Consider the following 27,995-nt stretch of genomic DNA (forward strand, 5'->3'; position numbering starts at 1 on the left):
GAGGCGGGCGCCCTGAGAAACCCTCCACCTGTTGCACTAGCTAGCGTTCAGTTTCTTCGTTACCCCACCCCGGCACACACGGAGGCAGAGCTCGACTGAACCTAAGTGCTCATTCGGTGTGCCAAGGCAGTTGTGTGACCCAGAGACCACCAGTGAGCTGTAGCCACATGGATGATACCCAGGCAGCTACTTCTGCACTGCTGGAATAAAATGTTGGGGAAAGTCAATTTCATGAGAGAAGGGTTTATTATGACTCAATGTACGAGGTTGCAGTCCATCAGAGCAGCGGGGGTGTGAGGCGACCCGGCACTTTCAGGAAAGCAGAGAGGGATGAATTCTGACATGTTTCCTTCAGTCCAGGACCCTATCTACATTCAGGATGGGTTTTCCTGACTCAGTTAATCTAGTCTAGACACCCAGACATCCCAGAGACTTGCCAAATCTTGTCAAATCAGTGATCAATATTGACTGTCACAAGCACCTTAAAGATGAGATATCCCTGTGTCCAGGGACTGAGCTAGCAAGCAGGACTGACCTCTGAACACACTGCCGAGATATTGTAAGTAGGGCAGAAACTAAGAGTCAGGAGTAAAACTAGTGTACTTTTCCATGGGGTGGGGCACTGAGGTTTTTTTTTTCTAGCTTGCATTTTCATGAGTGACATGGCTATGAATATTACAATCCCAATTTTCTGATTGCCAAGAAGCTTCATTAGTGCTGCATTGGGACTTCTGAGAAGCTGAGGCTTCTACGCCGCCTCCAGCCTGCTTCCCATTCCCTGGGGCAGGCCCAGCTCCCACGCCCCTTGCACTCTGTACCACACCAGGGTTCTCCATGCAGGCGTGCATTCATTGACATTCTAGAGGCTCCCATGTTGCAGAGCTGCAGCCCAGTAAGGAGGAAGAAGGGTGCCACTCACCAGCCAGGAAGTGCTGGCTCTGCTCCACAGCTGGAGGGGTGCAGACGGAGCTTTGCTCACAGGTAGCCCCAAGAGTGCAGGGGTGGAGGAGCCTGAGGCTCAGATCCTACCCTCTCCCACGCCCGCCCGGCTGCCCCACAGGCTTGCATGTTAGCGCTGCCTTGAGAGTTGCGGAAAGTGAAGGAAGAAATGGAAATTGCATGAAAGGAAGAGGAAGGAGGTCAGCTGGAGAATATTGCCGACACGGTATGGTAGCCCAGGGCTCTGGGTGATTTGCCGAAGCTGACTTTCATCCTGATCTTCATTTCTTTTAATCTAGCAGATAATTAGAGGGAAATCAAATCCCTCCCCACAGTCAAAGATTAACCTGTCACTGCTGCCGCTCTCTTCCTACAGACTTTCCTACCTCTTCTCTCACACTCCCCCTCAAACACACACACACAACACGCACACAATGTTCCACTTATTTAAAACTGTTCAGATTGGACATTTCCCATGGCAAGGACTCTTCTAGGAATGAGCAAGACTCTCTCTTCCTCCAAAGTAAGAACTTTTCATTGCTTTGAGATTAAAAAAGATCAACTGAAAACTCCCTTTTATGGATGAAGAAAGCACAGTGCAGGGTGTGAGGAGACGGGACCATTTATGGCTGTAAATGGCAGAGCCAGGGTTTCCCCCAAGTGTCTGACTGCGGAGCCCCTGCGCCCCCCAACCTGTGCACAAAAACCACGAATGAATCTCTATTCCGACCTCGGTGGCTCTCTTCCCTCTCTCCCCTCAGATGACATGGTAATTACATGTAGAGAGAGGCAAACCCCTGTCCGAGCACTGATGAAAACCCTGTCTACCAGGGATCTCGCTCCCTCTGCACAGCAGCTTAAGCTCCATTCCCTCCAGTTTGGGACATTACTGAAAATGAAGCGGTCTCCTGGTTGGCTGAGGCTCTTTCAGCTCAGAATCACCTCTGGTTGCTTAGCCCACATAAATCAAGAGACAAGCCCCTGCTGTAGCTCACAGTGAAGCAGTCCGCTCTCCACGTCATTCACTGAGACAGGGTCTCTTTCCTGAACCCAGAGCAGCCAGCTGTTCCCCAGAGATCCCTCCTCCCAAATGCTGGGATGCCAGGTGGGCTCTACCTTACCCACCTAGCTTTTTGTGGGGGTCTTGAGTCTGAACCCCAATCCTCATGCTGACTCAGTCACCTCCTCTGCCCACACCCCCTGGTTTGAAGAACACATGGAGGCTTTAGGTCACCAGGGCAGTGAGTGAGGAAGCTGCTTAGCTGTCCTTACTTGAAGTGACTCTGGGAAGGCTCACAGGTCCACACTGCCTCCTATCCACAGTGGTGAATGGCTGGCTATATGCCCACCCAGTCTCCCATCTGCTCCATTCAGTGGCAGGGCACCCGCATACCTGTGGTGGAGAGACCCAGTCGTCCCTCTGAAATGACACTCTTTAGGAAATGCAGTTTCCCATCAGCCACAGAAATGGGTCCCTCAGACCACCGTACACAGAAGAAGCCTTTAGAGGGTAGTGGGCCCACACTCAGTGTTCTCACAGTTTCAGACAGGAAGACAACATGTTTCACAAAGGGTAATGGACATGTTAGCCCCCTGCTGTCTGACAACCCACCTGAGCCTGCGACCGTTGAGGTCCAGACAGCTGCCGGAGCAGAGCTGCAAACCATGATGCTCCCAACCTTCGACAGGTTGTGCGGAGCCTCCAATGATAACAGCACACTTTGGCTTCCAGTAATAACATCTTTGGAGTTTCTACGGGAACAACACACCCATGTACAAGATCCCGTGTCCCTTCTGGGCTCCTGCCAGACCTCACACATTCCACACTGAAAACAAGCTCGGTTCTTTTGTTTGACATTCCAGAATGCCCACCTCTGGTCTCTGGGTTCCATGGCGCCTCCTTCCACCTCCCTCTCTCCAGTCCACTTCATGCACCTGTCTCTCAACCGACTTGAACTCCTCAGGGTTCCCTGCAAGAGTCTCCTACTACTACTTCCTCCCCAGGGACATCCTTTCTCTTGTCTTTGTATTTCAAATCCTTTACACGCCAGCCGCAGTGCTACCTCTCCATTGGCGTAAAAATTCTTCCTGCCAGGAAACGATCTCTCCGCACACATTTCCCCCTTGACACTTTGTCTTTGCAGTCTCAGTACTTAGCTCCTCCACCTTACAGACCTTTATGAGTAGGTCTCACCTCCCCTTCTGGCCTGTGCGCTCATTTGCTTTTGGAGTCCTCCTCTTGACACACAGTAAGTGCTCAATAAACACTCAAGATAAAGGCATTCTCGGGTCTCTAATCCAGCTCTGATGCAAATGAAATGCAAATGAATCCACAAAGAGTCACCTTACTTTGACCCAGACTTCTTTTATGTATGTGAGACCTTCAGAGGTACTTGGGAATCTGTGTATCTGACCAGCATACACGGATCAGCATAAAGAATTCTTTGGCATCAGCTAAACCTCAGAATTTCAACCAAAGCTCAGTAGGATAGTGAGATGATCTTCCAGAAGAGCCTGTGCCTGGAAGCATGGTCACCAGCCAGAAGGGTGCTGTCTTTTTCTTAGGATGACATGCTTAGAGCGCATAGCTCTAGGGAGGCAGCTGAGCAGTTAAGAGCACTGGCTGCTTTTCCAGACAACCCATATGGTGGCTAGCAAGCACCTCTAACTCCAGTTCCAGGGTCTGACGCCCTCTTCTGGCCTCCAGGGCGCTGTGTCACAGGTGCAGGTAAAGGCAAACCACCCATATACATAAAATAAAAACAGCTCTTTTAAAAAATGAATACATCTCCCGTTACGGAGGTGGTTTCTGTAAGGCATACTGCCAATTAAAGTGGGAGGAGTCTGAGTTTGAGAGCTTTCTGATTTGTGCACTTCCTCTACTCTTCCCCAGGGTGGGGCAGAACCACATTCCTTGGTCATACTCAGTGCCTCTTCCTGTTCCCTCAGAACGCCTCGCCTTTGTCCGAGGTTCCATGTAGAATCTACCTGCTTTGGAGTTTCACCTGTTGGTTCCAATGGCAAAGGATGCAGGAGAGATGCTTGTCAAGGTAAGGAAACCCTCAAGTGGGTATCTCTGATGGGCACTGATGCTGCTCAGGCAGGGTCGCTCCGTCCTTTACAGAAAATAGGGCAATTGTGGTGATAAAGGGTCAGTAAATTGAGAGCAGACTGAGAAGTTAGTGTAGGGTAAGGGCCTTCCAGAAGTCATTTTCCAAACACCTGTAGTTGAATCAAAGGCGAGCAGTCTATAAACCAGCTCCTGGGCACTAGGAGACACCATGATCTCCGTAAAGTCCGTTTGGATTGCTCCACACCTTCCTGCCTGCCACACTTTATAAATTCTGGGGTCACAAAGGGTCCAGCCACCAGTAAGATCAACATTTGGGAAAGAAGAGGCACCAGTAAGACCCCTCCAGGTCAGATTGATGGGCCTTCCCCAATCTAGAACCTTGTCTGAAAACACCTGGGAGTGCCGTCTATTGATTCACACCCACAGAAGGTTTTCACAAGAAGGCCTAGGCCACCAAAATGCCCTAACAGGGAATTTCTGTTGGTTTCCCTTATTTTTTCCTTTCTCTTTGAACCTGGGCTTTCAGTGTGTGACAGAAGTCGATCTCAAAGTGAGGAGACTCTGGTCATTTTTACTCTGCCACTAACGAGCCTTGTGACCTGGGCCAGACAACTCATATCCCTCCTCAGCTTAGTTTCCAGGTGGGGGAGTAGGGAGATGCAGGCATAGAAGGACTTTATCCATCACTTGAACCAACTGCCTCAGGAACTTAGGAGGTAGCTGTCACCATCAGCATAGTTAGAAAGTGTAGCCTGACTGACCCCTGGTGACCTGGGACCAGCATTTGTCAAATGCTGTCAGATTGCTCTGGGAAGGAAGCAACTTGGCTGAACTCAGAGCAGGGGAGATTAGGGATCTCACCAGGCCTGGATGAGGCCAAATTCACTGCCTGCCAAGTCACTGTTCTTCAGACACCTGTGAGGGGTTCTGGAATAAGGCAGCTGACTGGAATGGCCACCTCTGTGCCTCTACCAATAACGTGAGGGGTAAACTACACCGGAGGTTCTAATGGCTTCTTGAGGCAGAAAAAAAAAAAAAGAAAAGAAAAAGGAAAACCCTTTCCCCGTGAGTAAAATCTAATATAGAAGACCCAAGTCAGAACTTAATCCTTGAAGCACACATTGGGGAAGATTTTGCCCAACTGTGCATCAACTGACAAACCGGTCCTGATAAACCGCAGTGTATCTAATCTATATGATAACAGAGGGTACTCTGAACCTCAGGGACATTAGATACAGAAGCCAATCAAAAATGACTGCATATTGTGCAACTCTGTTAAAAAACAAAACAAAAACCCTGCCCAGGACAGGAAATCCATGGCAGATAGGCCGTTTCCAGGGGTAGTGGCGGTGGAGGTCTGGAGATGTAGGGAGTTTGTACAGGGATGGGTTCCTCACGGAATGACAAAAGATTTTGGTGCTAGATGGACTGATATCCCTACAACACTGGGGTACTTAGTTACCAATGTCACTAAATACATCTGAATTGTGGGCTTTTGGGGAGGGGTGCTAGGGATGAAATCTAAGGCCTCACATATACTAGTTACACCCCAGTCCTCCAGGGTGTATAGTCCTAAAAATGTATAGTCTGCTAATTTTACTCCCATAAAGATCATCAGCCTCCCCATATCCATGTTCCTAGGGCTCCTCCACTGAGCCCCAGTATGGAAATCGATAGATATTAAAGTTTTCCAGTCAGTCAGTTCTCTTTGACAGCTGCCTTCTTCACTGTAAAGGTAATCTCTCCTAGCCTCCCAAATACACATGTCCCAGTGACATCCTCAGCACAGCCCTCTCCAATGTCACTGCCTCAGATTTGTGACACATCATTGGTTTCTAAACTCACAACTCTGCAAGAAAGGAAAGTAACAACTGATCATTGCTTTTTGTTTGCTTCATGCCCAGCAGGTGACTTCCTCACTGATGACAGCCTGCTGTCAACACTGTGGTGGCAGTCACCCACAACTTCAGCCCCCAGGAAGCTGACCCAAGAGGTGTGAAAGTTCCAGGCTAGACCACACAGGGAGACTCTGCCTCAAAAACCAATATCAAACCAAACAAAAACGTGTCCACTAAATTGTTTCCTATGAATGTGGTGTTTTATTTACATGTTGTCATCTATTATGTAGAAAAGGCTTTCACAGGCTCAAACAGCTGTACAACTCTCTAAAGCACTTGCTAACACCTACCACAGAGGAAAGATCTGAAGGTCATTTGTTAGCCTCACTAGAAATCACTTTGTTTGGTTCTTTCTATAGCTCACGCCTGGCCGGGAATTTACAAGATAACACAGGCTTTCCTTGAATTTATGGCAATCCCATCAGCCTCTGAGTGCTGGGATTACAGGCATAAGTCATCATGCGGGCAAAGAAAGCGCTGTTGGTTATGTTTGGAAGGAGGTCAGCAGGGTCAATCTCCTCTGCCACAGAATACCTGTGACTGCTGCCAGCCTCACCTAGACAGGTCCCAGGGTTTACAGAGGAGCAAGGCTTGCGGTGGTGCAGGGGACATGGAGCCACAGGGGACACGGGGGTGCAGGGGACACGGGGGTGCAGGGGACACGGGGGTGCAGGGGACACGGAGCCGCAGGGCACACAGGGGTGCAGGGGACATGGAGCTACAGGGGACACAGAGCTGCAGGGGACACGGAGGTGCAGGGGACACAGCTGCAGGGAGTACCGGCACATGTTAGAGCCTTGCTAATGATTCTTCTACACTTTCCAGAGAAGTCTTGGGGGGGGGTCAAGAGAACCCCACTCCAGCTGTCTTGATGACAAACACCCCAAGTAGGAACTAATAAGGACCAACCACATGCTCTAGAACCAGGCATGGAAACACACACACTAGTCATCTTTCTGTCTCTAGGGAGGCAGAGCCAGGAGGATAGTGAGTTCCAGGCCTTCCTTAGCTTCATAGTGAGACCCAACTCAAACAACAGACAACAGCAAAAACAAGCTGAAAACTCTGCTTCTACAGGCAAGTTGGGGCTGGAATTCCACTGTGACGTCACTCAGTACAGCTGGACTGGGAATGGTGTGGTCTCAGAACCGCATCACGCCCGGTTCATGGCCCATCAGCCCTACATACTTTCTCTAGCCCCTCCCTGTGCATTGTCCAGTTATCTTGAGACACAGGAACTGAGTAAATTCAGCCTGGAGCCTGGTAAAGTTACCACAGCAATAATTGCCTATGTACCCATGCACTTTGCAGACTGCAGTGTGCTCTCACGGATGATCATTGCTGGCTAAAAATAAAATAAACTGAAGTGGAATTAAGGGGAAGAAACCAGTAAATGGCATTCAGCTATTCCCACACCTCCTGATGCTGGTAAGAAAGAGGGAGACGAAAAGGCTTCTAGATTAGGATGGAAGCTGGAGTCCTGAAATTCTGTTCCTAGATATCGATACAAAGTCAATGCTTTTTAAATTAAAAGTGAGATGTGGCTACTTATGAGTTGATAAGTTATAAAATGCCTCTTTCATCCTTCCCAGTCAATGGTCCCAGCCTCCACTGCAATTAAATTTCAGATCTCAGCTCAGACGGATTGCATAGGTAACGCGAAGCAAGGACAGGGAAAAGAAAGCTGTCCCTGTGCTGTTTTAGTGTGAAGGGCAGAGACGCTGAGTCCTCTGTGTTAGCAAAGTTTAACAACTGCTCAGGAAGCCTGACTCTGAGCTCAGAGGAGACGGGGTGTGTTCAAGGCAGTATGGCCAGAGAAGAGCCCTCTGATAGGCTATCCAACCCCAGCTCCAAACACGCATACATAACAGCAACACTAATAAACGTGGTAGATTTTATATGTATAATAATTATGAAGAGGAGGCCATGAATATTGAGATGGCATAATAGAAAGGACATATGGGAGAGAGAGAGGATAAGGAAGGGATGAAAATGATGTAATATAGTACCCACCTACGAAATTTTCAAAAGAAAAAAATTGACTTACATTTTAAAAGTATGCTCAGGCCACACAATGGATTTTGAGCTTTCTGTTCCCAGTGAAGAAGTCAGAATACCAGTGTGTCAAGGTTACCCTAAACTACTCTGCACCCCAAGGTACGGAAAGCCACCCACTTCTGCCTGCATGCCCAGTCTCTTGGGATCTCATCTTGACCATTGAGATCAATAACCATTACAGAACAGATTTTTAAGGAGTGTGCCTTATTGCAATTAATCTAACTAAACTGCAACTCCAACCAGTGTTTTTTTTCTGAGGGCTAAGTAGCGAGAGGAGCTACATATGTTCAGCCAGTGGCCACCTCATTTGCCTGCTGTCTGTCTGGCCTGCAGTTCTCAGAGGACTTGGTGGCCCAGGGACAGAGACGCTAAAGCAGGGTCTGTGGCAGCGTCACCTGCAGAACTGGCCTATGCAAAGCACAGGTCAATGTTCCTGGGAGGCTGCCAGCATGGCAAAGTTACTCTCCTGCAAGGTAAAGGTTGCTCACCCACGATTGCCAAGACACAGCACCTAGGGAACCCACAGACGTCTGTGGACAAACCTCTAAGCCATAGGCACAAAATTGGGCACTGCTGAAGGTGGGGACCCCAGTGCTGCATCCTCAAGGCTGCTCTGTGGTTCTCAGTCACATTCAAGGGTGAGAAGCATTGCCGTGCAGTGATGCAAGCATGAGCTGGGCTTGTGCCCACGCGAGGAGTCTCAACAGAGGGACCCAACAAATGTCACTGGCTGGGGAAGTCAGCATCCCTCCTTGTCTCCAGCCATGGCAGGCAAGGGTTGACACGTCTGTGAACTTTTGGGTCGGTCTGATGCATCACAGGTATGAGAAGAACTACTTGAAACGTTTGCTTTAGGGTTTCTGCCTAAAATCTAGGCACAACTATAATCAGTCAACAGGTTCTTTGTGGGAGCCTGAACTTCGTGTTAGTGAAGGGCAAACAGAACACGTTGGCCAAGTGAAATGTTCTTCATATCTAGCATGATTGCATGAAGGGCGAGGCAGGGACATGTATCCTCCTCCTTTGTGGCCCCATGGGTGGCCAAGACTGGCAGAAATTTAATTTGGACATGTGCTAGAGGTGCAGAAGCCCATGGCATCTGCCCTGGAAACACGGAACTCAAAAGCGTCCACCACAAGAGTGAGGAGCACTGTGAGGGAAGGCAGAGGCAGCTCTCCGCATGTCCAGCTGCTGTGTCCTCTCCAGCACGCTGGAGTGCTCTTTTGTGCGTACGGATCTCAAACAGTCATGGGAAGTGCAGATCTTATCACCAAGGGAAGCTGATGGACACCTCCAGATTTGGATAACCGTGGGAGATTTATCACTGAACTCCAACCTTGGCGTAATTCCTGATCCTATTGGTGTATTGGTGTATTGGTTGGTTGGTTGGTTGGTTGGTTGGTGGGTGGGTGGGTAGGTGGGTGGGTGGGTTAGCTGGTTGGTTGGTTAGCTGGTTGGTTGGTGGGTGGGTGGATGGGTGAGTGGGTGGGTTAGCTGGTTGGTTGGTTAGCTGGTTGGTTGGTTGGCTGGTTGGTGGGTGGGTGGGTGGGTTGATTGGCTGGTTGGCTGGTAGTGCTGGGAGTTGGACTCAGGGTCTCACACATGCTAGGCATGTGTTCTACCACTGAGTTGTATTCCCAATCACTCCTGATTTTGAGTTGCTGGTTGCTTGGGACTGTTTATAAAATAAAAAAGAGGTTTGATTTATTCATTTAGATTTCAAGAAGCTACTTCACTTAGGACCCAAAGCAGCTGAGAAATGAAAGAGTCGGCAGAAATGAGTGACAAAATAAAGACTTACTGCTTCTCCTTTTTCTTCTTCAGAGGGTCCATGAGGCGCAGTGTGTCTCTGATCACGGCCACCTTCACCTCTTCATCCACCAGGCTTGGGATATTTTCAAACACCCCTGGAGAGAGCTTGGAAGGTAAGGGTTCCGGGTCAGAGCTAAACCGTGATCCACTTCTGATGCTAACCCTGAGTGCCTCCACCTAGCTCAGTGGTTTTGCAATTGTGCATCTGGTCCATGCAAACTCTTAGAAGGGAGTGTTAACCCTCCTTCATCTTAGCTTAAGTATGCAAATAACCTTTTATAAATCCACAAAACTCACAAAATAACAGCATATGGTTTTGTTGTTATTGATATGATTTTGTTTTGTTATCCCAGGCTGGCCACCAACTTGTTATGTAGCTGGGGATGGTCTTAACTCGTGATCTCCCTGCCTCCCACCCCACTCAGGACTCCTGGGGTTACAGGTGTGTACCACCATGCCTGGTCATAGCTAACACTGTGCTTCTTGGATTATCAAAATTATACATTCGCACTATGTACCAGCTGGGAATATGGAAAGGGCATAAGAAAATTAAAAGAATCCAGATAATCCCCCCAAAACGCAGTAGTAATTTTAGGGGTATTTCCTCTGGCTCCTCAAATTCATTTGGGTGAGGAGCACAAGCACTCTTAAATGTACTGTTTATCTTAGCGGCTCAAGCATGGCGACACGGCTAACTCATATTCATAGGATTTCCATTAGTTTATCTCCTGAGGCTAACTAATTAGTTCATGTCAAAATGGATGGGAAGGCTCAGCTGCTTCTAAGTTTCCCACCTTAAAAATGAGAAGAACGGCATGCTGGGAAATTACAGTGGGTCGGAAAGGTCTTTTATTAATAGACTCTCTTTGGAGCTTGGCAGAACTAAAATTGTTTGACTCGAGCAGAATTTTGCTGTGAAGTTTGAGGGTGGCAAACCCTGGTCAGTCAAAGGGACGCCTCACAGGTAGGGCTAGACGGATCAGGGAATGCTGCAAGCACTTACTTCGTACTCATGCTCAATTCTCATGCTGGGGTTTGCATTCACTTCTAGTAGCATGGGCTTCAGGTTTTTCATCAGAAGAATGTCAAAGCCTAGAATCTGGGCAGAACAAACATAATTCAGAATTACTCCCTCTGGCCACAATGTCTTCTCAGGAGTTGAGTATGGTATTAGGGTCATTAAGGGAAAATCAATTCATACTCCAACCTTGACCTTGACCTGATCTCCCACTCCCCCAGTCCTTGCTCCTCTGTGTGTATACTTGTCAGACCAAACAGCAGACTTTTTATGGAAACCTTGGTAATGGGATGTGTTCCCACAGTGCATTTCAGTGCTATCTGTGCCATCCCAAGTGCCATAAAACGGTGCCCTCTCTCCTCTTTCACAGGCTTTTCGTTATGTGAAGGGTTACTAGCAGTCCGTCAGTTTTTCTCCTGGCCTTTTCCACTCTCCTCTGTTAAGTTGCTTCTTGGCTACATCTCTGGAAGCCTCAGGCCACCTTTCTCAACCTGGAGTGTGTATGTGAGTGTCTTGTAAGTTTCCAAAGCAGCTCATCCCCCAGGCCACACCTGCTGTTAGGGTCACTCAGAGCAGAATGTAGGCAAGCACGTTTGGGAAACAGCAGTCACCTTCCCCGGGTGAGTCTGATACAGCCTCTTGTGTGTATGTGTGTGCGTGTGTGTGCCTATACACACATGCGCACACATGCGCTCACAGAGAGAGACAGAGATGAGGAAGGAGGGAGGGAGAGGAGAGGTTTATTTTGGAAAATATGACATTGGGATGCCAATCACCATCCCCTTTTCCTGATCCTAAGATCCCTAGAGTTGTGCATGTTACACACACACACACACACACACACACACACACACACATGCACAGCATTAGTAACTATACAACACATCAAAGATGCACAATTCCATTAGATCCTATGAAGAAGACACTCTTGGAAGGAAGCAGAATTTGAGCCTCGGAAAGCATCGTGGGTATTCTCAGTACTGCCTACCTAGTGAGTGAGTGAGTGAGTGTTGTTAGCCTTTACACCTGACGTGGACCAATCACACGCACGTCCAGTATAAGATGAGTGTGTGCTCTTTGCTCACAAAGCATTAGCAGTCTCCGGGCGGTGACGACAGAGCGTTAGACCAGGCTAGACAGCTACCTGAATGTGGCCCCTGTGCAGCCACTCCGCGGGTCACCACTCAGGCTAGCCCCGTGCTCAACGCTCACTCCAGCACCAATTGTTGAGCACCTGCCTTTGAAATCATCACCGCTCAGCTGCAGGTGAGGCCTCGTCCTCCAGCTGCCCTGTCCTCTTTGAATTCCATACAAGTCCTTCCATCAGGCCAAGCGCTCTCTTCCTCACACAGCCCTTTACTTGGACAGCTTTGCATCCTTGAGATCTTTCCTAATGAGGTTCAGACTCAACTACATGGACCTCCCAATCTCAGGGCATAGGGTTCCCATTATTTCCAGAGAAGTGATAACATTAGAAAATTTCTAACAAAACTGACACATCCCAGAGCTTTAAACAAATAAATAAATAATGCAGAAGAGGGCAAAAAAGAAAAAGGTGTGGTGTAGACTCCCCTTTCTCTATGGACTCCAGAGGGAGAGATGAGGAGAATCCATCACTCATCCATATAGAATATGCATTAGTTAAATGATAATTATCAAACTGTGGCTTCATCTATATTAATGAAATCAAAGTCTAGATGGCCTTTTTTGGGGATGATTCAAGATGAACTTATGTCTCAGTGAAGGGCAATCAGGATAAGGAGCCTGGAAAAATCACCCTTGTACTATTTTTCTTTCCATGGTCATGAAAAGGAAGGAATGGAAATCAGTAGAAAATGCTGCATGTATTACAGATCTGCTCAATAATAAATGACAAGTGGAGATGAGTGATGAGGCCTTCAAGAGACGCCATGACACCAGCAGTGTAACTTCGGACCTAGCCTGAACCATGTGTGCAGATGAGGCCGAGGACAATGGCTGGCCACTGTGCCGGCACTGGGCATCCGACTGCCTCCCTGGCTCCCTGCTGCATGCACAAGTATGGGTTTTCACTTCTTCACGGTTAGACTCTTTCTGTTGCAGGCCCAATAAACTAGTGAATGTGAAGGGATGTTGACAACGGAGAGAAAAGGGCAGTGAAACGTCTTCCAACGAATTGGCTGGCACCCACCAGTGCCACCTACTCAAGAATCTGAACGTGGGTACACGGTTTTGAATGGCTTGAGTCTTACACAGGAATGCTTTGGAGTTAGAAAGCCCTGGGCTCTCAGCTCAGCTCAGTCTCTCTTACTAGCTCTTTAACAGGCTTTAGGGAAGGTGTTTAACTTCTCTGGCCTCATTGAAAAACGGACATAACATGGAAGTCCGGGAGGGCCACCAATTATGGGTATGAAAAATGGTACCTAGGACTGTGCTCACCCTATGGAAGCTGACCTATGCTAACTCTCTCCCCACTTCCCAACTAAGTCCTTTAACAAGAGATGGCATTGGTGTGCTGTGGAGCCTTCAACTACATGAAGCTCCTTGGTGGCTCTAGGCTCAACTGTCTTCATCTGTAAAATGGGAAAAAGGACTTCCATTCATTTATTCATTAGTGCCGTATTTACTGAATCCCCTACAACCATGCACCATCAAGTAGGACACACAATGGAATACATTCTGCAACGTACTTGACACACACTGTGTGTTTAAGGAGATCAAAGAATATTATATCTTTTAAGTTCAAGGACATCTGCATTATTTTCCTCTCAAAAAGTTAGATGATGAAATATCCAGTACCCATGAATCTCAGATTCAACCTGGAGTTGGATCATGCTGTTAAAATCCCAGAATATCTGAACTGGTAAACAAATAAAGTCTGGAAGTTTCTTGGTCCAAAACTTCTCAAGATGCTGTTCTTTTGGAAGGAGCCAGATTGGATTGACTTTGACCTATTTTTAAAATGTTACACTCTCAGGAAGAGACATTTATGATTTTCTTCTTTTTTGAAAAATCCCTAATCTCATCTAGTCCCTTCTTTTATGAGACCCCAGAAAGCTGCAGCCTGGGAAGGGAAGGACCTCTTTCTACCTCTCTCCAACTGTTGTGGCATAGCAAGGGTTGTTAAACAGAGAGGTGGCTTTTCAGTCATGTGATCATCCTCTCACTTAAAACACCTGTTCTTCACTACAGGCCTCTAGAAGCTTCTAATTGAGTTGAAGATGGTCCTGAGCAACCTGTAGACTCTCACAAAGGTTTCAAGCTACATTCCACAGACAGAGTTCTCCTCTGAGTGAGTGACATGACCATCTGAATCAAATGTTCTCAACAAGGAGGTCCAGGACTCCTCACATTCTACATATATCTGCAGTCTGTGGTCTCTAATGTGAGCCCAACTCTCCAGTATTCAAGAGTTTGTGCAACTCCTCATCACCTCTACCCACCTGAGCGTAGGCTACATTTAGTGACTTATATCTGATAGAAGGGCAGACATAATGGTGCGTCACTTCCAACATTAAGTTAAAATAAGACAGTGGTATATGTGTATGTCTTGGGGTGCTTTCTCCCACTCTGAAAGAAGCAACCAGGCATGTGAGAAGGATAGAAATGATATGATTTCTCCAGCTACCCAGCAGGCAGGACTTTTGAGGTCTGTCAACATTATGAGTGAGCTGTGAGGAGGGCCTTGCTCAATAAGGCCTTGAGAGGACTGAAGCCCTGGCCAGCCTGCAAACTAGAGCCCTGTAAGGGACTTTGAGCCAAAAGCACATCAGTCACTCTCAGATTCTGCCCCCCCCCAATGAGATCTCACTATGTAACCCTGGCTGACCTAGAACTCACTATGTAGACTAGACTAATCTCTAATTCACAGAGATTCCCCGTCTCAGCATCCTGAGTGCTAGAATTATACACAGATTTTTTTCAAGTTTATCATATTGGGGTTTTCAGATCTATTTATTTTATTATGTTCTGTATGCGAGTATATTGATTGTTTGTATGTTTGTGTACCATGTGTGTGTCTGGTACTGGCTGAGGTCTGAGAGTTGTGAGCCACTGTGTGGGTGCTAGGAATCGAACCTGTGTCCTCTGCAAGAGCAACAAACGGTCCTAACTGCTAAGCCAACTCTCCAGTCCCTACCCCTACACTCTTGATCACCACTAATTTGTCCCATAGTGATATATAACGAACACAGCACCCTTTTCCTTTAAAATCTACTGTTTCCACACTCCTTATTCAACCTGTCAATCAAGTCACAACCTCTCCCCTTATCTACCTGGTCACCAGCTCTTTTAAGACCTTTCTGGATCTGGCCACCTCACTGTTAGCACCCCACCTCAGCTCTCACCCCTTTAAGTCATCTGATGAGGTGGCAGGGTAACTTCTAGAATACAAAAAGAAGACTAACTCTCCCCTGGCTCATCTCTGCCCATAAAAGTTCAAGTCCTGTGGCACGTCCTTCACGTGCCAGGATTGACTGGATTCTATCACACACACCCTAAGGCCCTCCCCACACTGCTCACCTGGGTTCTGATTACACAGCTCTAGTTTGTTTTAATTTGCTATCTCCCCCACCCCCACCCTTCCTGGACGCCATTATTTCACTGTCAAGTATTTACTCAACACCTGTTCCAGGCACTAGGAACAAACAACTCAAAATAACACTTCTACTGTCTCCAGGGCTCCCATCTCAGGAAAGAGAGGGCCATGAGCAAACTAAAGTTACAGCAAGTAGGAAACAGCTTAGCTATCAGAGTGGTCAAGGACGTCATCCCAGAGAGAGGTCTGAACTTCTTCAGAAGGCACTGAATATCCTTCCATCTTGACCAGTGAACAGGAGAGAGCAGAGTAGGCTGGCCAAGATGTAGAGAGAAGGTTCTTCTCGGCTCTTAAGAAGGCTCTTCCCCACGTTTGGAACCAAGCACACCCCCCTGGGTCCCCACTGAGAGGCCTGAGCTGGGTGTGGACCAAGGTAGGAACACACAAGTGTGGTAGGGTGGGCAGGGGGGGGGAAGGAGGGCCAGGGAGGGCCTCTGTTCTTCTTTGGGAGGGGGTTGAGACAGGTTTCTCTGTGTAACAGCCCTGCAGACCAAGCTGGTCTCACAGAGATCGACCTTCCTCTGCCTCCCGAGTGTTGGGATCAAAGGTGTGAACCACCAGGGCCCTGCTCAGGGAAGGGCTTTCCAAGGACTCTTGTCAGCCGACTGTCTTTGGACTCACACAGCTTCTCCCGGGGTGTGAATGTCATTCTCCCTCTCAATAACATCTGTCTTCTTATCTCTATGGCTGCTTTAAAGTTGATCTCATCAACTGATTATTTATGCTGGTTATTTATGATTTGATTGTAAGTCTTAGGGTGTGTGTGTGTGTGTGTGTGTGTGTGTGTGTGTGTGTGGGTGTGTGGGTGGGTGGGTGTGGGTGTGTGTCCTGTTTGGAGTTGGTTTTTGTTTTTGTTTTGTTGTTTTAGCTTCTTGAATTGTGAGCTTTTGTTACGTTTGGAAAGTTTCAGCTATGGTTCTTTAAATGTTTTCCTGTACTTTCCCCCTCTCCTTTATCCTGGGGCCTCAAATGAACACATATTAGGCCCTGGTATGCTTCACGATTTCCTGTCCTGCTCTTCTCTGTTCGCTTTTGCACAGCTCATGGTATCTTCAAGTTCACTGCTGTTTCCTTCAGTGTCTTGTTTGATGCTAATCTCAGTCAGTGAAAATTTCACATCAGAAACAAGATTTTATTTTGTTTGTTTGCTCCTCTATTTTCTAAAGATAGGGTATCACCATGTAGCCTAGGTTGACTTCCATTCTCCTGCCTCAGCCTCCTGGTGTTGAGACAGATGTGGACCACCACGCTGGACTTGGATTTTTGTCTTTTTAAGAGTTTCACTTGCTCTTTTTAAGGACTTCTAGTTCTCTCATTAAGGTAATATTTTCCTTAAACTTTTGTGTATCACTATAATAACTATTTTATTATCCATTTCCTGCTATTTCTATCATCATTAAGACTTTGATCTAGTGAATGCTTGTCTCCGCTTTCTTCCTGTGTGCCCTGTTTAGTGATTTCTTAAGATGGATGCTGAGGACTGTGGTACCATGACATATGTCCAGATTCTGTCTCAAAACCCTGAACTCTGTGCTGCTTCAGTCTTTGTGGGTTATTCTGACACCTTAAGATCTTGTTGTTTATGGTCAAACGGTCTGTGCCACGCCCACCCATGGAGGCAGAACATCTTTGATGTCTCCACTGAACACACCCAGTAGCCAGCAAGGCCTCTGGTCTCTAGAAGTTCATGGCTAGAACTCCTCCCTGTCCTGTGTGAGCTTTGGAAGGTCACCTTATCCATTCCAGGTCATTCTTTCCCAGCCTTGTAGATGAACCCTACCCACATGTATATATGATCTAGGACTCCACTAAGACTTGCTGGGACCCTGGGACAGATTTCTGGGGATCATCCCTGACCTGACCAGTGGCTTCCCAGCAGCACACCACCAGTTACTTCCTTTGAGGTTACCAGTGTCTGTGTGGCACTCCATCCTTGACCTGTGCTCCAGACACTGCCTCCAGACAGGAAACAGGGGCAACAATAGGATTTGTTTTGATTCCCTCCTTTTCTTGGGGTCCATATCGGAAGGCCACACCTACCATCCAAAGCCTAAACACTTATTTCATATACCTACTTTTATGTGTTTTTGGCAGCCTAGCTGTTTGCATAAAGAGATTAAGCTCAGTCTTTGTGGCTCCATTATGACCAGAACTGTGAATTTCAGAAGGTAATGTGTCAACAGTGAATGAAGTAAGACAGTGAGTCCTGCTTGAAGGGCTGGCAAGAACATTCTAGAAGAGATCATTGAGAACAGAGGCCACTTTTGAATGACAAAATGTGTGGCAAGAAGGAACGTGACGGGAGTCCTGACAGAGTCAAAGGGTGGATCGGGTAGCCTCCTCCAGAGCACGCTGTGCAGCCAGGACTGAGTACAATGAAGAAACCGTCGGAGGGTTTGAGCGAGGGAAGGTAGCCTAATTTGACTTGTAATTGTAAAGGTTCTTGTTGGCTACAGCAGGGTTGCTTGGTTGGATGTGGCTAGAAGGGTCTGAAAGCTAAGGACAGTTTAGATACCTTAAGACCAGTGGCTTCTGGTCCATGTGAATGCGGCTCGCTTATTGGGGCAGGAATGATGGTGGACTGCAGGCTCTAGAAGGAAGGGCAAGAGTTGGATTTCCACCCCAGTAAGTGTTTGGTGCCCACTAGCTCTCCCAGTAGAAAGAGTAAGTGGGCAATGGGATATTTCAGTCCGGAGCTCAAGCAGATGTCATGATCAGCAATGTGAATTTAGGACTCAACGGCACGCGACTGATCCCAAAAGCCATGGGACAGAAGATGTAGATGTACGAAGTCCAAGAATCGATCCCTAGGGATGTCCATTACTGACAGGTCCAGGGGAAGGGGCTCAGGGGGAGCAACCAGTAAGGTAGCAGGGAAGCTTGGAGACGGTGGGTCCTCCATCTGCTGTGAGAGCCTCTTCATGCCTTACACTCACTTTGCCATCCCCTCCTCTGGGAGCCGTCAGTTGAGCAGGCAACTGTCCCCTGATCCTGTGTGTGCCTTTGGACAGCATGACTTACAAGGAGCTGTGACTATCTCTGTGAGTCATCCACACTAAATGGAGTAGCCCTTAGAGGCACCGACCTTGTTTGACCTTAGCCACAGGCCCCACACCTAGTTCAGGCCTATCTCAGTGGGGACCAGGGAATGTGCTTGACTCCAAAGGAGGGAACCAGCTTAGCTATCAGAGTGGTCAAGGACGGCATCCCAGAGAGAGGTCTGAATATCAGAGCCAGTGAACAAGAGAGCAGAGTAGGCTGGTCAAGATGGAAGAGAACCAAAGTCCCAACCCGGACAGCACCATCGATGCCCGAGGGAGAGGACCCAGATCTGGTTTGGGAGATCTAAAGTTGAGGCACATGACAGCTAGGGAAGCCGACTAGGAGGTGACGAATGCCAGACTAAGGGCTTGTTTTCCAAACTTCACAACACCAATGTCCCAGTTAACATTAAAATGAGAATTGTTGCCAATTTATCATAACTTCAAGGTCATTCCTTGTGGGCACGTGTGAACACTGTTGCCATAGGAACAGTGTAATAAGCATCTGACCTGTTACTTAGGGACTGCTCCACACAGCTCTCTTCCTGGAATATGCAACAGTTCTGGAGTGTATCTACAAAGGTGTTCACTCCCTGTAGGTAAGGAAACCCGGACTAGGAAAGGTTGACTCATCCAGCTCGCCGGGGACAGTTGCACAAGAGGGAACTGGGGGAAGATTAAGCCCAGTGTGTTTGAGAAGGAAACTCCCCCTGACCACTCGGCTGGTTCTTGGCTTCTGTCTGCTGGAGTGTCTGGGCTGGGGGGTAAGGAAGAGGGCACAGAGGAACAGGGAAGGAAGACCATGCTAGGTCTTAGGAAGGATAACACCTCTAGACATCCAACACAGGGTCATAGCCAAGGACAGACTTAGACACGGGGAACAGGAACAGTATACAGGCAAAGCCACAGAGTGGGGAAGAGCCTTCTCTCTCCACGCTACATGTGTCTCTGCCACGTGGTCAGCTACACCCTAGCTGACCTTGATGTTTAAGCCAGGGTCCCACTGCTGCCCTCAAGACAGCACATGTGAGTTTCTGTGACTGGGGCTGCCTGGATAATGACAAGGGATGGGGTGGAATGACAGGGCAGCTGTGTCCCTCAGCAGCAGATTACAGGAAATCCGACCACAACTGAGCCATGCCAGCTGTTCCTCGGCCATCATGTTTCCCAAGTCATTACTGTGGTCGTGGCTGGAACAGGGTCACAGTCACATGCCCCATTGCGTGGAACACGGTTGACCGGAGGATTTTATGTTCTGCAATGCTGCTGTCTGGCCAGACCTTGCTACAAGCAAGGAGAACTACCCAGCAGAGAGGCGACTTCTTGTGTTTGTGCAGCATCTCAAGTGTTGGCGGAGTGTTTCGTCTTCGTCTTTATCTCACGAGAGTTGGACACCAACCCTGTGAGGCAGATGAGGAAATTGAGTTCCTGAAAAGTTAAGTGACTTAGGACAGGTCACATGGCAAAGGGACATCAGAACTATAGCAGGGCCCAACCCCGGTCAAAGTCTGCTCAGGTCTCTGGAGCCCAGCTAAGGGCACCCTGAAAAGCGGTGCAAGCAAAGAAAGCAGAAGCGGGCTGGGGGGGGGTGTGGTCCGGGGGGTGTAGTATGGGGGGGTTGTGGTCTGGAGGGTGTGGTGGGGGGGTGTGGTACGGGGGGTGGGCACCCATTCCTCTCCCTGGATGTACATTTGAGACAGGCAGCCAACAAATGCTAAGCGATACCACTGGCTACTTGCTAAAGCCTCCACCCGCACCATTTCCCAGTGGGCCGAGACAGGTGAGTGTACAGAGAGAGCCTGGGGGGCACGGGGTGGTGAGAGAGCCTCCCACGCTTGTGAAGCTAGAACGGACTCCTCAGGAAGTGTTCGCTGTGGTCAAGCAGTAGCAAATGGTCACAAGGCTGGACCCACCTGCTAGATGTGAGCTGACCAAACCAGCCGCCCTGGGTCTGGGCCTTCAGTTCTCTACAGCTGGCCCTGCCCCCACCCCAGTGGCTGCCTGTCTACTGCAAGACAGGTCCCAGATGACCATCGCCGCCCTCCCTGCCACAACTTTGACCATGCTAGGCCTCTGCGGCTTGGCCATGCTTGCCTGACCCCACGTCATGCTCCTAGAATAGCTGTCACTACCCAATGGGCATGACCACACAGTCCTCACGCCTGAGCCCTGTGTGTGACCCCGTCACAGATGTCTCCTCCAGCCTCTCTGTGTGGTGGCCTGGGTCAGGACTTTTGCTCTAACATGCGTGGAGTCTTCCTCACCTGCCCGTTCTAACCATCTCCCATGGCTATTGGACACACCTGCTTAGGAACTGAAGGCATGGGCGCCAGAGGTCCATGGACAGGACTCTAGAGGACAATCACTACTTCCTGTTTGTCCTGCCTCCTCCATTCCCACCCCTGGGGCTTTTACCTGATGTCCCTGATGATAGGGACCAAGCCCCCTGCCCCCCCCCGAGCAGGCTCTCACACGTGAGCTGGTGAGTGGGCGTCCAACCCCTCTCCTCACTCTGGCCATTTACCGCCTGCCACCCTGCTAGCATGGCCGGGAAACACTGGTCTTCCTTGACAGACAGCCCGGCGTGATAAACCCCACTGTGCGTACGTGTAGGGGTGCACACCAGGGCAAGTGAAGCCACCAGCAGCCCCGACAGTCACGTGGACCTTCTGAGTGCTGCCTGCAAGGGAGCAGGTGCTCCAAGGGACAGGACTTCACACTGGGGCTTTTTCAAAGCTCCGACGTCAGTCAGATAAGACAGTACCCTGTCTAGGGGAACATTTATGCATGACTACGTGTGGTTTTGAAAGTCGAGAAAATGGCCAACATAACATTCAGAAAGTGACTATGTAGAGGGCAGGCTGGGGATGGAATAGGGAAGAGTACACTAAGGAGGCGGGCAGCACGTCAGTGATCATTACAAGTATCTTCTGTGTTCTTTTAACACACACGCATGCACACACACACATGCACGCACACATGCATGCACACACACAGGCGCACACACATGCATGCACAAACACGCATGCATGCGCACACGCAGGCACACGCAGGCATGCACACACATGCACGCATGCATGCGCACACGCAGGCACACACACACACTACTATGAAAGTTAAAAGATTAGGTGGCTAGGATCCAAGAGGTTCTTGTCTTGTCTGTTCTGACAGATCAGTGAGTGCCCGGTCTCATGTCCTTGACATCTGTGTTTTTAAGAGCTGTTTCACACCACTCTCCATTTCCTTCCCTCTCACAGACTGGCTGGTTGCCCAAGACAGTTCTTGCTAGAGTTCCCCGGACAAGTGTTAGTGGACACCATGGACATGAATAGTCTTGCCTGGCATCCTGGCAATGTTTGAGGCTGCAGGTCCATGCCCAAGTGTTCTGAGTCCCTTTTCCTTGCATTTCTGGCATGCTCACCCTAGACCAAACTTCTCAGTCTCCTTTGTGGGTCCCCTGCATCTGCCCATCCCTTAGGGAAGCAGGGGTGCCATCGGGGTCCTGTCATATGACCTCACACCCTCACTGCAGTGAATGAGTTCTCTGCAGCCCACCGTGTCTTTCCTGGACAGCTGCCCGAACATCCATGTGTGTGCTAACCTCTCCTTTCAGTTGTCACACGGGCATCTTACCCCCAGCTCCTGGCCCTCCCCGCTAGCCAGCCCTCTGCTAGTAGCCCCTCTCCATCCTTCCAAGAGCCCATGCCATCTCCATCTCAGCTCTTCTTCCTCTCTTCTCCATTACCATCTCTCCCCAGGCCACATGGGCGCCGAGTCTAGCCATCCAACCTCATAAATGGCACTCAGCTTCACCTACTCCCCATGCCCACCGAGACCTCCCCACCCACGCTGAGCCAGCATCTTGTGCTCACACAGACGTGTTTCTCTGACTGTAGTCTCCTCACAGGCAGCCCCGGCTCATCGCCTAATCCACAGGTCATGGCACTGTGTGTGTACTTGACAACGGAAGTTATGGTGTAATCTGTTTCTAGGGCTCCGATGGTTGCCACTGCCCTCAGCGCCCACCGCTTGGCTCTACCCTGCTTTCCCACCTCCTTTTCTCTCACACCCCCCATCTGTGCCTCAGTTCCACCCCTGACCACAGTGAACTTCCTTTGGTGTCTCAGACATACCAGGCTTCCCTCCGAAGCAACATGTCTCTACCCAGAACATTCCATGGCTGTCCTATTCTTTCCTGCTTCATCTTTTAGCTAAGGTGAGTTCACAATCCCACAGCACCTAGTTCATTTCCTATTTGATTCTATCACTTGCAACACTATGTATCGATTGCGTCTGAGTGACTCCCCCCCCATGGATTATTGGCAGGGTTCTACAATGGCGGACCCCCTACTAAGTAGGTGGTAATAACTGTTCAGTGAATGAAGACTGTATGAATGACACGGGTGCTCTCACAGGAATCTCACAGATCTGTACTTCAATGACGGGAAGCGGCTTGCCCCAAGTCTCACAGGAAGGAGAAAGTAGGAAGTTGGACTGGAGGTTTCAAAAGCCCAGAGCAGCCACCACCTATGCCCCTATGTCTGGCCATCCTACCCCATCCTTCATCCCAGGCCAGGCCAAGGAGCTTTCCTCGGCCCGGTCAAGCCTAAGACATTCGGGGTGAAAGCTGGCATGGTTACCTGGAAGCAGGTGGGCCCCGGCCTCCCTGTAGGGATGTCTGACTGGTAGAAAACTTTGAGTTCCGGGGTCAGGGCGATGACAGTCTTGATCACCAAGGAGATGATATCAGACCAGACCTTCTTGATGTCCACACCTTTGGAAGAGAGTTTACAAAGAATGCTAGAGAACGTCCTCTTGCTGCCTGTGCTGGCACTGTCAGAGTGGATGAACTTGCCACTGTGGATGTTCAGTGAGTAGTTGGTCAGGTGCATGAAGACATGGTGCAGATTCTGGGAGTTTGGCTCTTGATATGGCTCTGTACAAAATCTAGACAGTCCATCTTTGGCTATATAAATCTCCAACGGGTCCAAGGACTTGAGCAGGACATACAGGCGGATGTCGAACTTGAGTTTGTCGATAAGGAGAGGCTTACAGATGTACTCCTGGACCACTGCCGGCCTGCTCTGGAGGGTCCCAGTCAGGCGGACGTCACTGGGATCTTTAATGAGGTAGATTCCATCGCCCTGACAACCACCATCTGGTTTCACAATAAAAGTGGGCTTCCAGGACCGATCACCATCTTTCACCATCCGGACCTGGGAGGGAGGGAGGGAAAGAGCCGTTGGTTCTGTGTCAGAAATCCCCCATTCCTGAGTGCTCACTAGGTGTCTTCCAGGGAAACGACACTATCCAGGGCTAAGAGACATAGGACTGCCCTCAGTCTTGTACTCTAGAGGGAGGTGGAACATGGATCAGAAAGGCAGTCACAAGACCTGAGTTCAAGTCACTTTGCCAACTCTTAGTTGTATTCTTGTACAAGTCATGTAACTAGTAACAATGACAATAGCTTAGTAGGATTTATGAGTACCTGTGATTGCTAGGCCCTTCATTAGGCACTTTCTACTAGCTACTTCATCAAACCCTCCCAGAAACCATAGTTGTCACAGAGGGACGCAGTGCAGGGTATGAAAGGAAAGAGCCTGCCTGGGTTCAAGCCCTGGCGCCGTCCTTTACAGTGCAAATCATTCCTCCCACACCTGTAAATAGAACCAAGAATGTCCTTGTTTTATCTCTTTGATTCTTCTTTGTTTTGAGACAGGGTATTTGTTTAGCCTGGCCTTGAACTTGCTCTGTAGCTAGGGATGACCTTGAGCTCCTGACCCTGCTGTTTTCACCTCCCAAGTGCTGGGATTACAGATAAGAAAACATCACACCGGGTTTATGTGGTGCTGGACTCTGTGCATACTGGGTAAGCATGCGACTGCCTGAGTCACCTCTGTGCATGCTGGGCAAGCATGTGACCACCTGAGCTTCCCCTGTGCATGCCGGGCAAGCATGCGACCAGCTGAGCTACGTCCTCAGCTCCAGACTGAGACTGAGCTAGGGATTCAATGAGAAAATAAATGTAGCAGACTAAGAACACAAAAGCTGACACGTGGCTGACGAGAACCCAGCCACTATCATCTTTTAAAGATGGATTAACTTGCCAGTTTAAGTGGGAGAGGTGGCAGAGTTGAGACTGAGTCTGGGATTGATGACTCTAAGTGCTGTGTCCTTCTCTGTACCCCTTTCAACCCTCAATGGAGCAATATAATGATGGGACCAACTGAAATGTACAAAGGACCACTCGCAGTCGCCCTGAACTAGCACAGGGGAAACAGGTTTTCTGGTTTATTATGTGTGTCTCACAGACTGCCAATCCTCTGGTCTGTTTGGGCCTTTTGAGAATTAGGTTCTATCATCCGCTGCATTTGCCTTCCTCCCCGATCTGGGTCAGCAGGGCACTCCTGTGATCATCCCAGGCACTTAGCCAGTTCGGATCTGAACCTGTTTGTGTATAATTTATAGGTACCTGATTCCTCCAGGCTATGGCTTGCTTCATGGTGTTCCCCTGGAGCTCACATGCTGGAAACTTAACCCCCATGTGCACATATTTGATGGAAACTCAAGGTGGAAACTTAGCAGGTAAAGTTGGAGAAGCCATGAGAGTGGAGGCTTGCGAAAGCACAGGTGGCTTCATAAGGAAGGGAGCGAGGTCAGCCCTGCCCACTGCTGGCTAGCACTTTTGCCATGCCTTGTCCTGTGATGCTCTCCACCACCTTGGGATGCAGCAAACAGTCCCTCGGTGGCTACCAGAATCTTGCCATTGGACTGTGGAGCTGAGACATACATTCTGTTCCCTACAAACTGGCCAGGCCCAGGCACTCAGACAGCAGAGACACCCAGATGTCCATGTTAGAGTGCTTTGGAAAGCTATGGAAGCAGATAACTAAGACGTTGAGAGAGGAGACTTTCAGTGGGGACATGTGAAGACAGACAAAGGCATGGAGGACACCTTGCTCTCTGCAGCTCCTGGCATGGAAGCTCTGATCTGAGCTGTCACCAGGAGCCGCACCGGCAGGCAGAGTCAGTGACGGTCCAGTGCTGGCCTCCTGTCAGCCTTTGCTGTGTAAGCCTGACCTAGGCCATCTGCACTCTAGAATGTACTTATCTCTTTGACTGGCCTATATTTCTAACTGAAGCTTTTGCCGATTCCTTGGGCTTGTAAAAGATCCTTAACAATGGAGAAACACGTAAAGCCTTAATAATGGTTCACATCAACTGTTTCCTCCATGTCAGCAGGATTCCAGAATGGAACTTCACAAGAGATCAATGCGGACTCCCGGCCCTCCACAGAGCCTGTCCAGCAACAGTGACCTTGATGTTTATGTCGTTATTTAATACTCATCCAAGGCATCCACATGCGTGGCCCTTACAGTAAATATGAGTGCAATGGACAAACGGCAGCCGTGGATCAGCCAGTGAAAAATGTCAGGCTTGCATTGATGGGTCACTTCTGCCTCTGCAAAGCCTTTTCTAGGCCAGTGATACCAACGGTCCAATATATTATCAGGAGTGATGTTTTCTCCTTTGAATTTGGGGTATGTGCCTTAAATAAATTAAAGTACATGGTCAATAGTCCCTGTCATTTATTACACTGTTGATTATTTCTTCTGCTCTTTGCCAGAGTTGTCACTACAAATCAAGATTATTAATTCTAATAGAATCGTTGAATTTTCTGAACAGAAAGCATCCTCGGAGATCCACATTATCCCATCCACTCATAATTCAAAGGGGAGGCCGAGGCTTAGAGAGGTGGCAGGGCTTGCCATGGGTCCCGTACCTGGCTAGCAGGGCAGTGAGGGTGAGAACCCAGGTCTCTCGGCCACTTTTACTTTTGAAAAGATAGAGACCTATTTTCTGATTGCCATAGGAAATGCTCTCTTAGTATCTCAGACGTTACCCACATCTGGGCTCTGGCCTCTCCCTGAATGAAGACGGCTGTCTCAGAACTGTTTGGTGGACCCTGAGCTGTCTAGGACACCCCAGTTTCAAATCTTCTGTCTGGATTCCTAGTGTGATCCGAAGCAAGTACACAGCCTGGCTCAGTCATTAGAGGAACTAACGGCCACTCCAGCAGGACCTACAGTCCCAGCACCAGGGAGACAGAGACAAGAGGATCCCTGGGGGCTTGCTAGCCAGCCAGCCTAGCTCAGCTGTGAGCTCCAGGCTCCATGAGAGGCCTTGAAAACAGAAGATGGTGAAGAGAACTGAGAAAGATAGCAAGACATCCAGCTCTGACCTCTGGTTTACACACATACACACACACATATATACACACTCACTCACACAAATATTCACACACACTCACATACACATTCACACTCACACAATTCACACTCACACACATATACATAGACACACATATATACACACTCACACACATATACATACACACACATATATATACACACACATATACATACACACACACATATATACATACTCACTCACACACTCTCACATACACATTCACATTTACACACATATACATACACTCACACATATATATACATTCACATTCACACACATACATACACTCACACACATATACAAACACACATACATATACACACACTCACACACACATACATTCACACACTCACACATATACATACACACACACACACATGATGGGGGATGCCCTTCTGTATATATGTTTCTCTTATTGGTTGATGAAAAAACACTGTTTGGCCAATAGAGGCAGGAAGATAGGCAGGACTAGGAGATGAGGAGAATTCTGGGAAAGGTAGGCAGAGAGAGAACACAAAGAGACGCCATGTAGCCACCAAAGGAGTATTAGGTTCAGGCATTCTCTGGTAAGCCAAGACCATGTGGAAATATATAGATTAATAGAGATGGGTTAATAATTAAGACAGAGTTATCCAATAAGAAGCCCTATCCAATGGCCAACAGTTTAATAATTAACATAGCGTCTCTGTGTGTCCATTTGGGGCTGGCGGGACAGGAAAACCCCAGCTACACACATGGTCTGGGAAATGAGGTTCCTATATCTTCAGTCCCTCAGGCACTTCCTTTCCGAGTTCACATCTTCTGAGTCTGCTTTTTTCTCACTGGACATCTTTCCTTGCAGTGACCGATGTCAGGAACAGCTTCTGTCTCTGGGCCCACCCTTACCCTCACCTCCCACTGAAAACGTTGACTTGCTTTCAGCTGAGACCTGGATATGTGATTCTTGATGTCTGCACTAAGAATCATTGAACCAACGTGAGTGAAACCACTATCCGAAAGGAAGTTCTGTGCCTCAGTGTTTGCCAGAGTGTGAGGAAGATGGCTCTCAGACTACAGCTGATGGTATCTCTGGTTTATCCGCCTCTGCTGTCGGATGTGAAATCCATTATCTTGTAACTGTATACACGGATGCCTGAGAGAGATACACAGGATGCCTGGCCAGCTAGCTTGGCACTCAGGAGGCTTATTAAAATTTTTCTGCATCTTTTACTGCCCCCTAGTGGATATCCTGGAAAGGTGTCTGGGGAAGTCAGGCTGTTCAGTTTTTCAACATTACTTAAATAGGATATTATTAGCCTTAAAATGGAAGGGAATGTTAAGAAGGTGG

General features: G+C 48.6%; 1 protein-coding gene and 1 long non-coding RNA gene across 19 annotated transcripts in view; one reads left to right on the forward strand and one right to left on the reverse strand.

Annotated features, from left to right (window-relative positions):
* Ttll11 (tubulin tyrosine ligase like 11) overlaps nucleotides 1–27,995 on the reverse strand; it is a 244,964-nt gene that overhangs the window by 137,329 nt on the left and 79,640 nt on the right. For all 5 annotated transcript variants that reach the window (XR_005873187.1, XM_040735695.1, XM_021234061.2 and 2 more), the window contains 3 exons: nucleotides 23,056–23,631; nucleotides 10,784–10,879; nucleotides 9,770–9,885 (listed from right to left, as the gene is read on the reverse strand). Coding sequence is in view for 4 of the 5 variants with exons in the window: in XM_040735695.1 (XP_040591629.1) it covers nucleotides 9,770–9,885; nucleotides 10,784–10,879; nucleotides 23,056–23,631 (788 nt within the window). In the remaining variant the exon portion in view is untranslated. The remainder of the gene's footprint in view (nucleotides 1–9,769; nucleotides 9,886–10,783; nucleotides 10,880–23,055; nucleotides 23,632–27,995) is intronic.
* Nucleotides 856–27,874, forward strand: LOC110343102. Of its 14 annotated transcripts, XR_005873198.1 has the most exons (10): nucleotides 2,817–3,188; nucleotides 3,889–3,989; nucleotides 7,222–7,338; nucleotides 9,793–9,893; nucleotides 11,169–11,302; nucleotides 12,611–12,836; nucleotides 13,970–14,069; nucleotides 15,606–15,747; nucleotides 24,884–25,000; nucleotides 25,658–25,991. It is a non-coding gene; the product is annotated as an uncharacterized LOC110343102 (long non-coding RNA). The 14 variants fall into 14 exon arrangements; XR_005873193.1 differs by lacking the exons at nucleotides 2,817–3,188; nucleotides 11,169–11,302 and adding an exon at nucleotides 856–1,165; XR_005873192.1 differs by lacking the exons at nucleotides 2,817–3,188; nucleotides 7,222–7,338; nucleotides 11,169–11,302 and adding an exon at nucleotides 878–1,165 and having other exon boundaries at nucleotides 12,652–12,836.

Source organism: Mesocricetus auratus, unplaced genomic scaffold (assembly GCF_017639785.1).
Source record: "Mesocricetus auratus isolate SY011 unplaced genomic scaffold, BCM_Maur_2.0 Super-Scaffold_100047, whole genome shotgun sequence".
Classification (NCBI taxonomy): domain Eukaryota; kingdom Metazoa; phylum Chordata; class Mammalia; order Rodentia; family Cricetidae; genus Mesocricetus; species Mesocricetus auratus.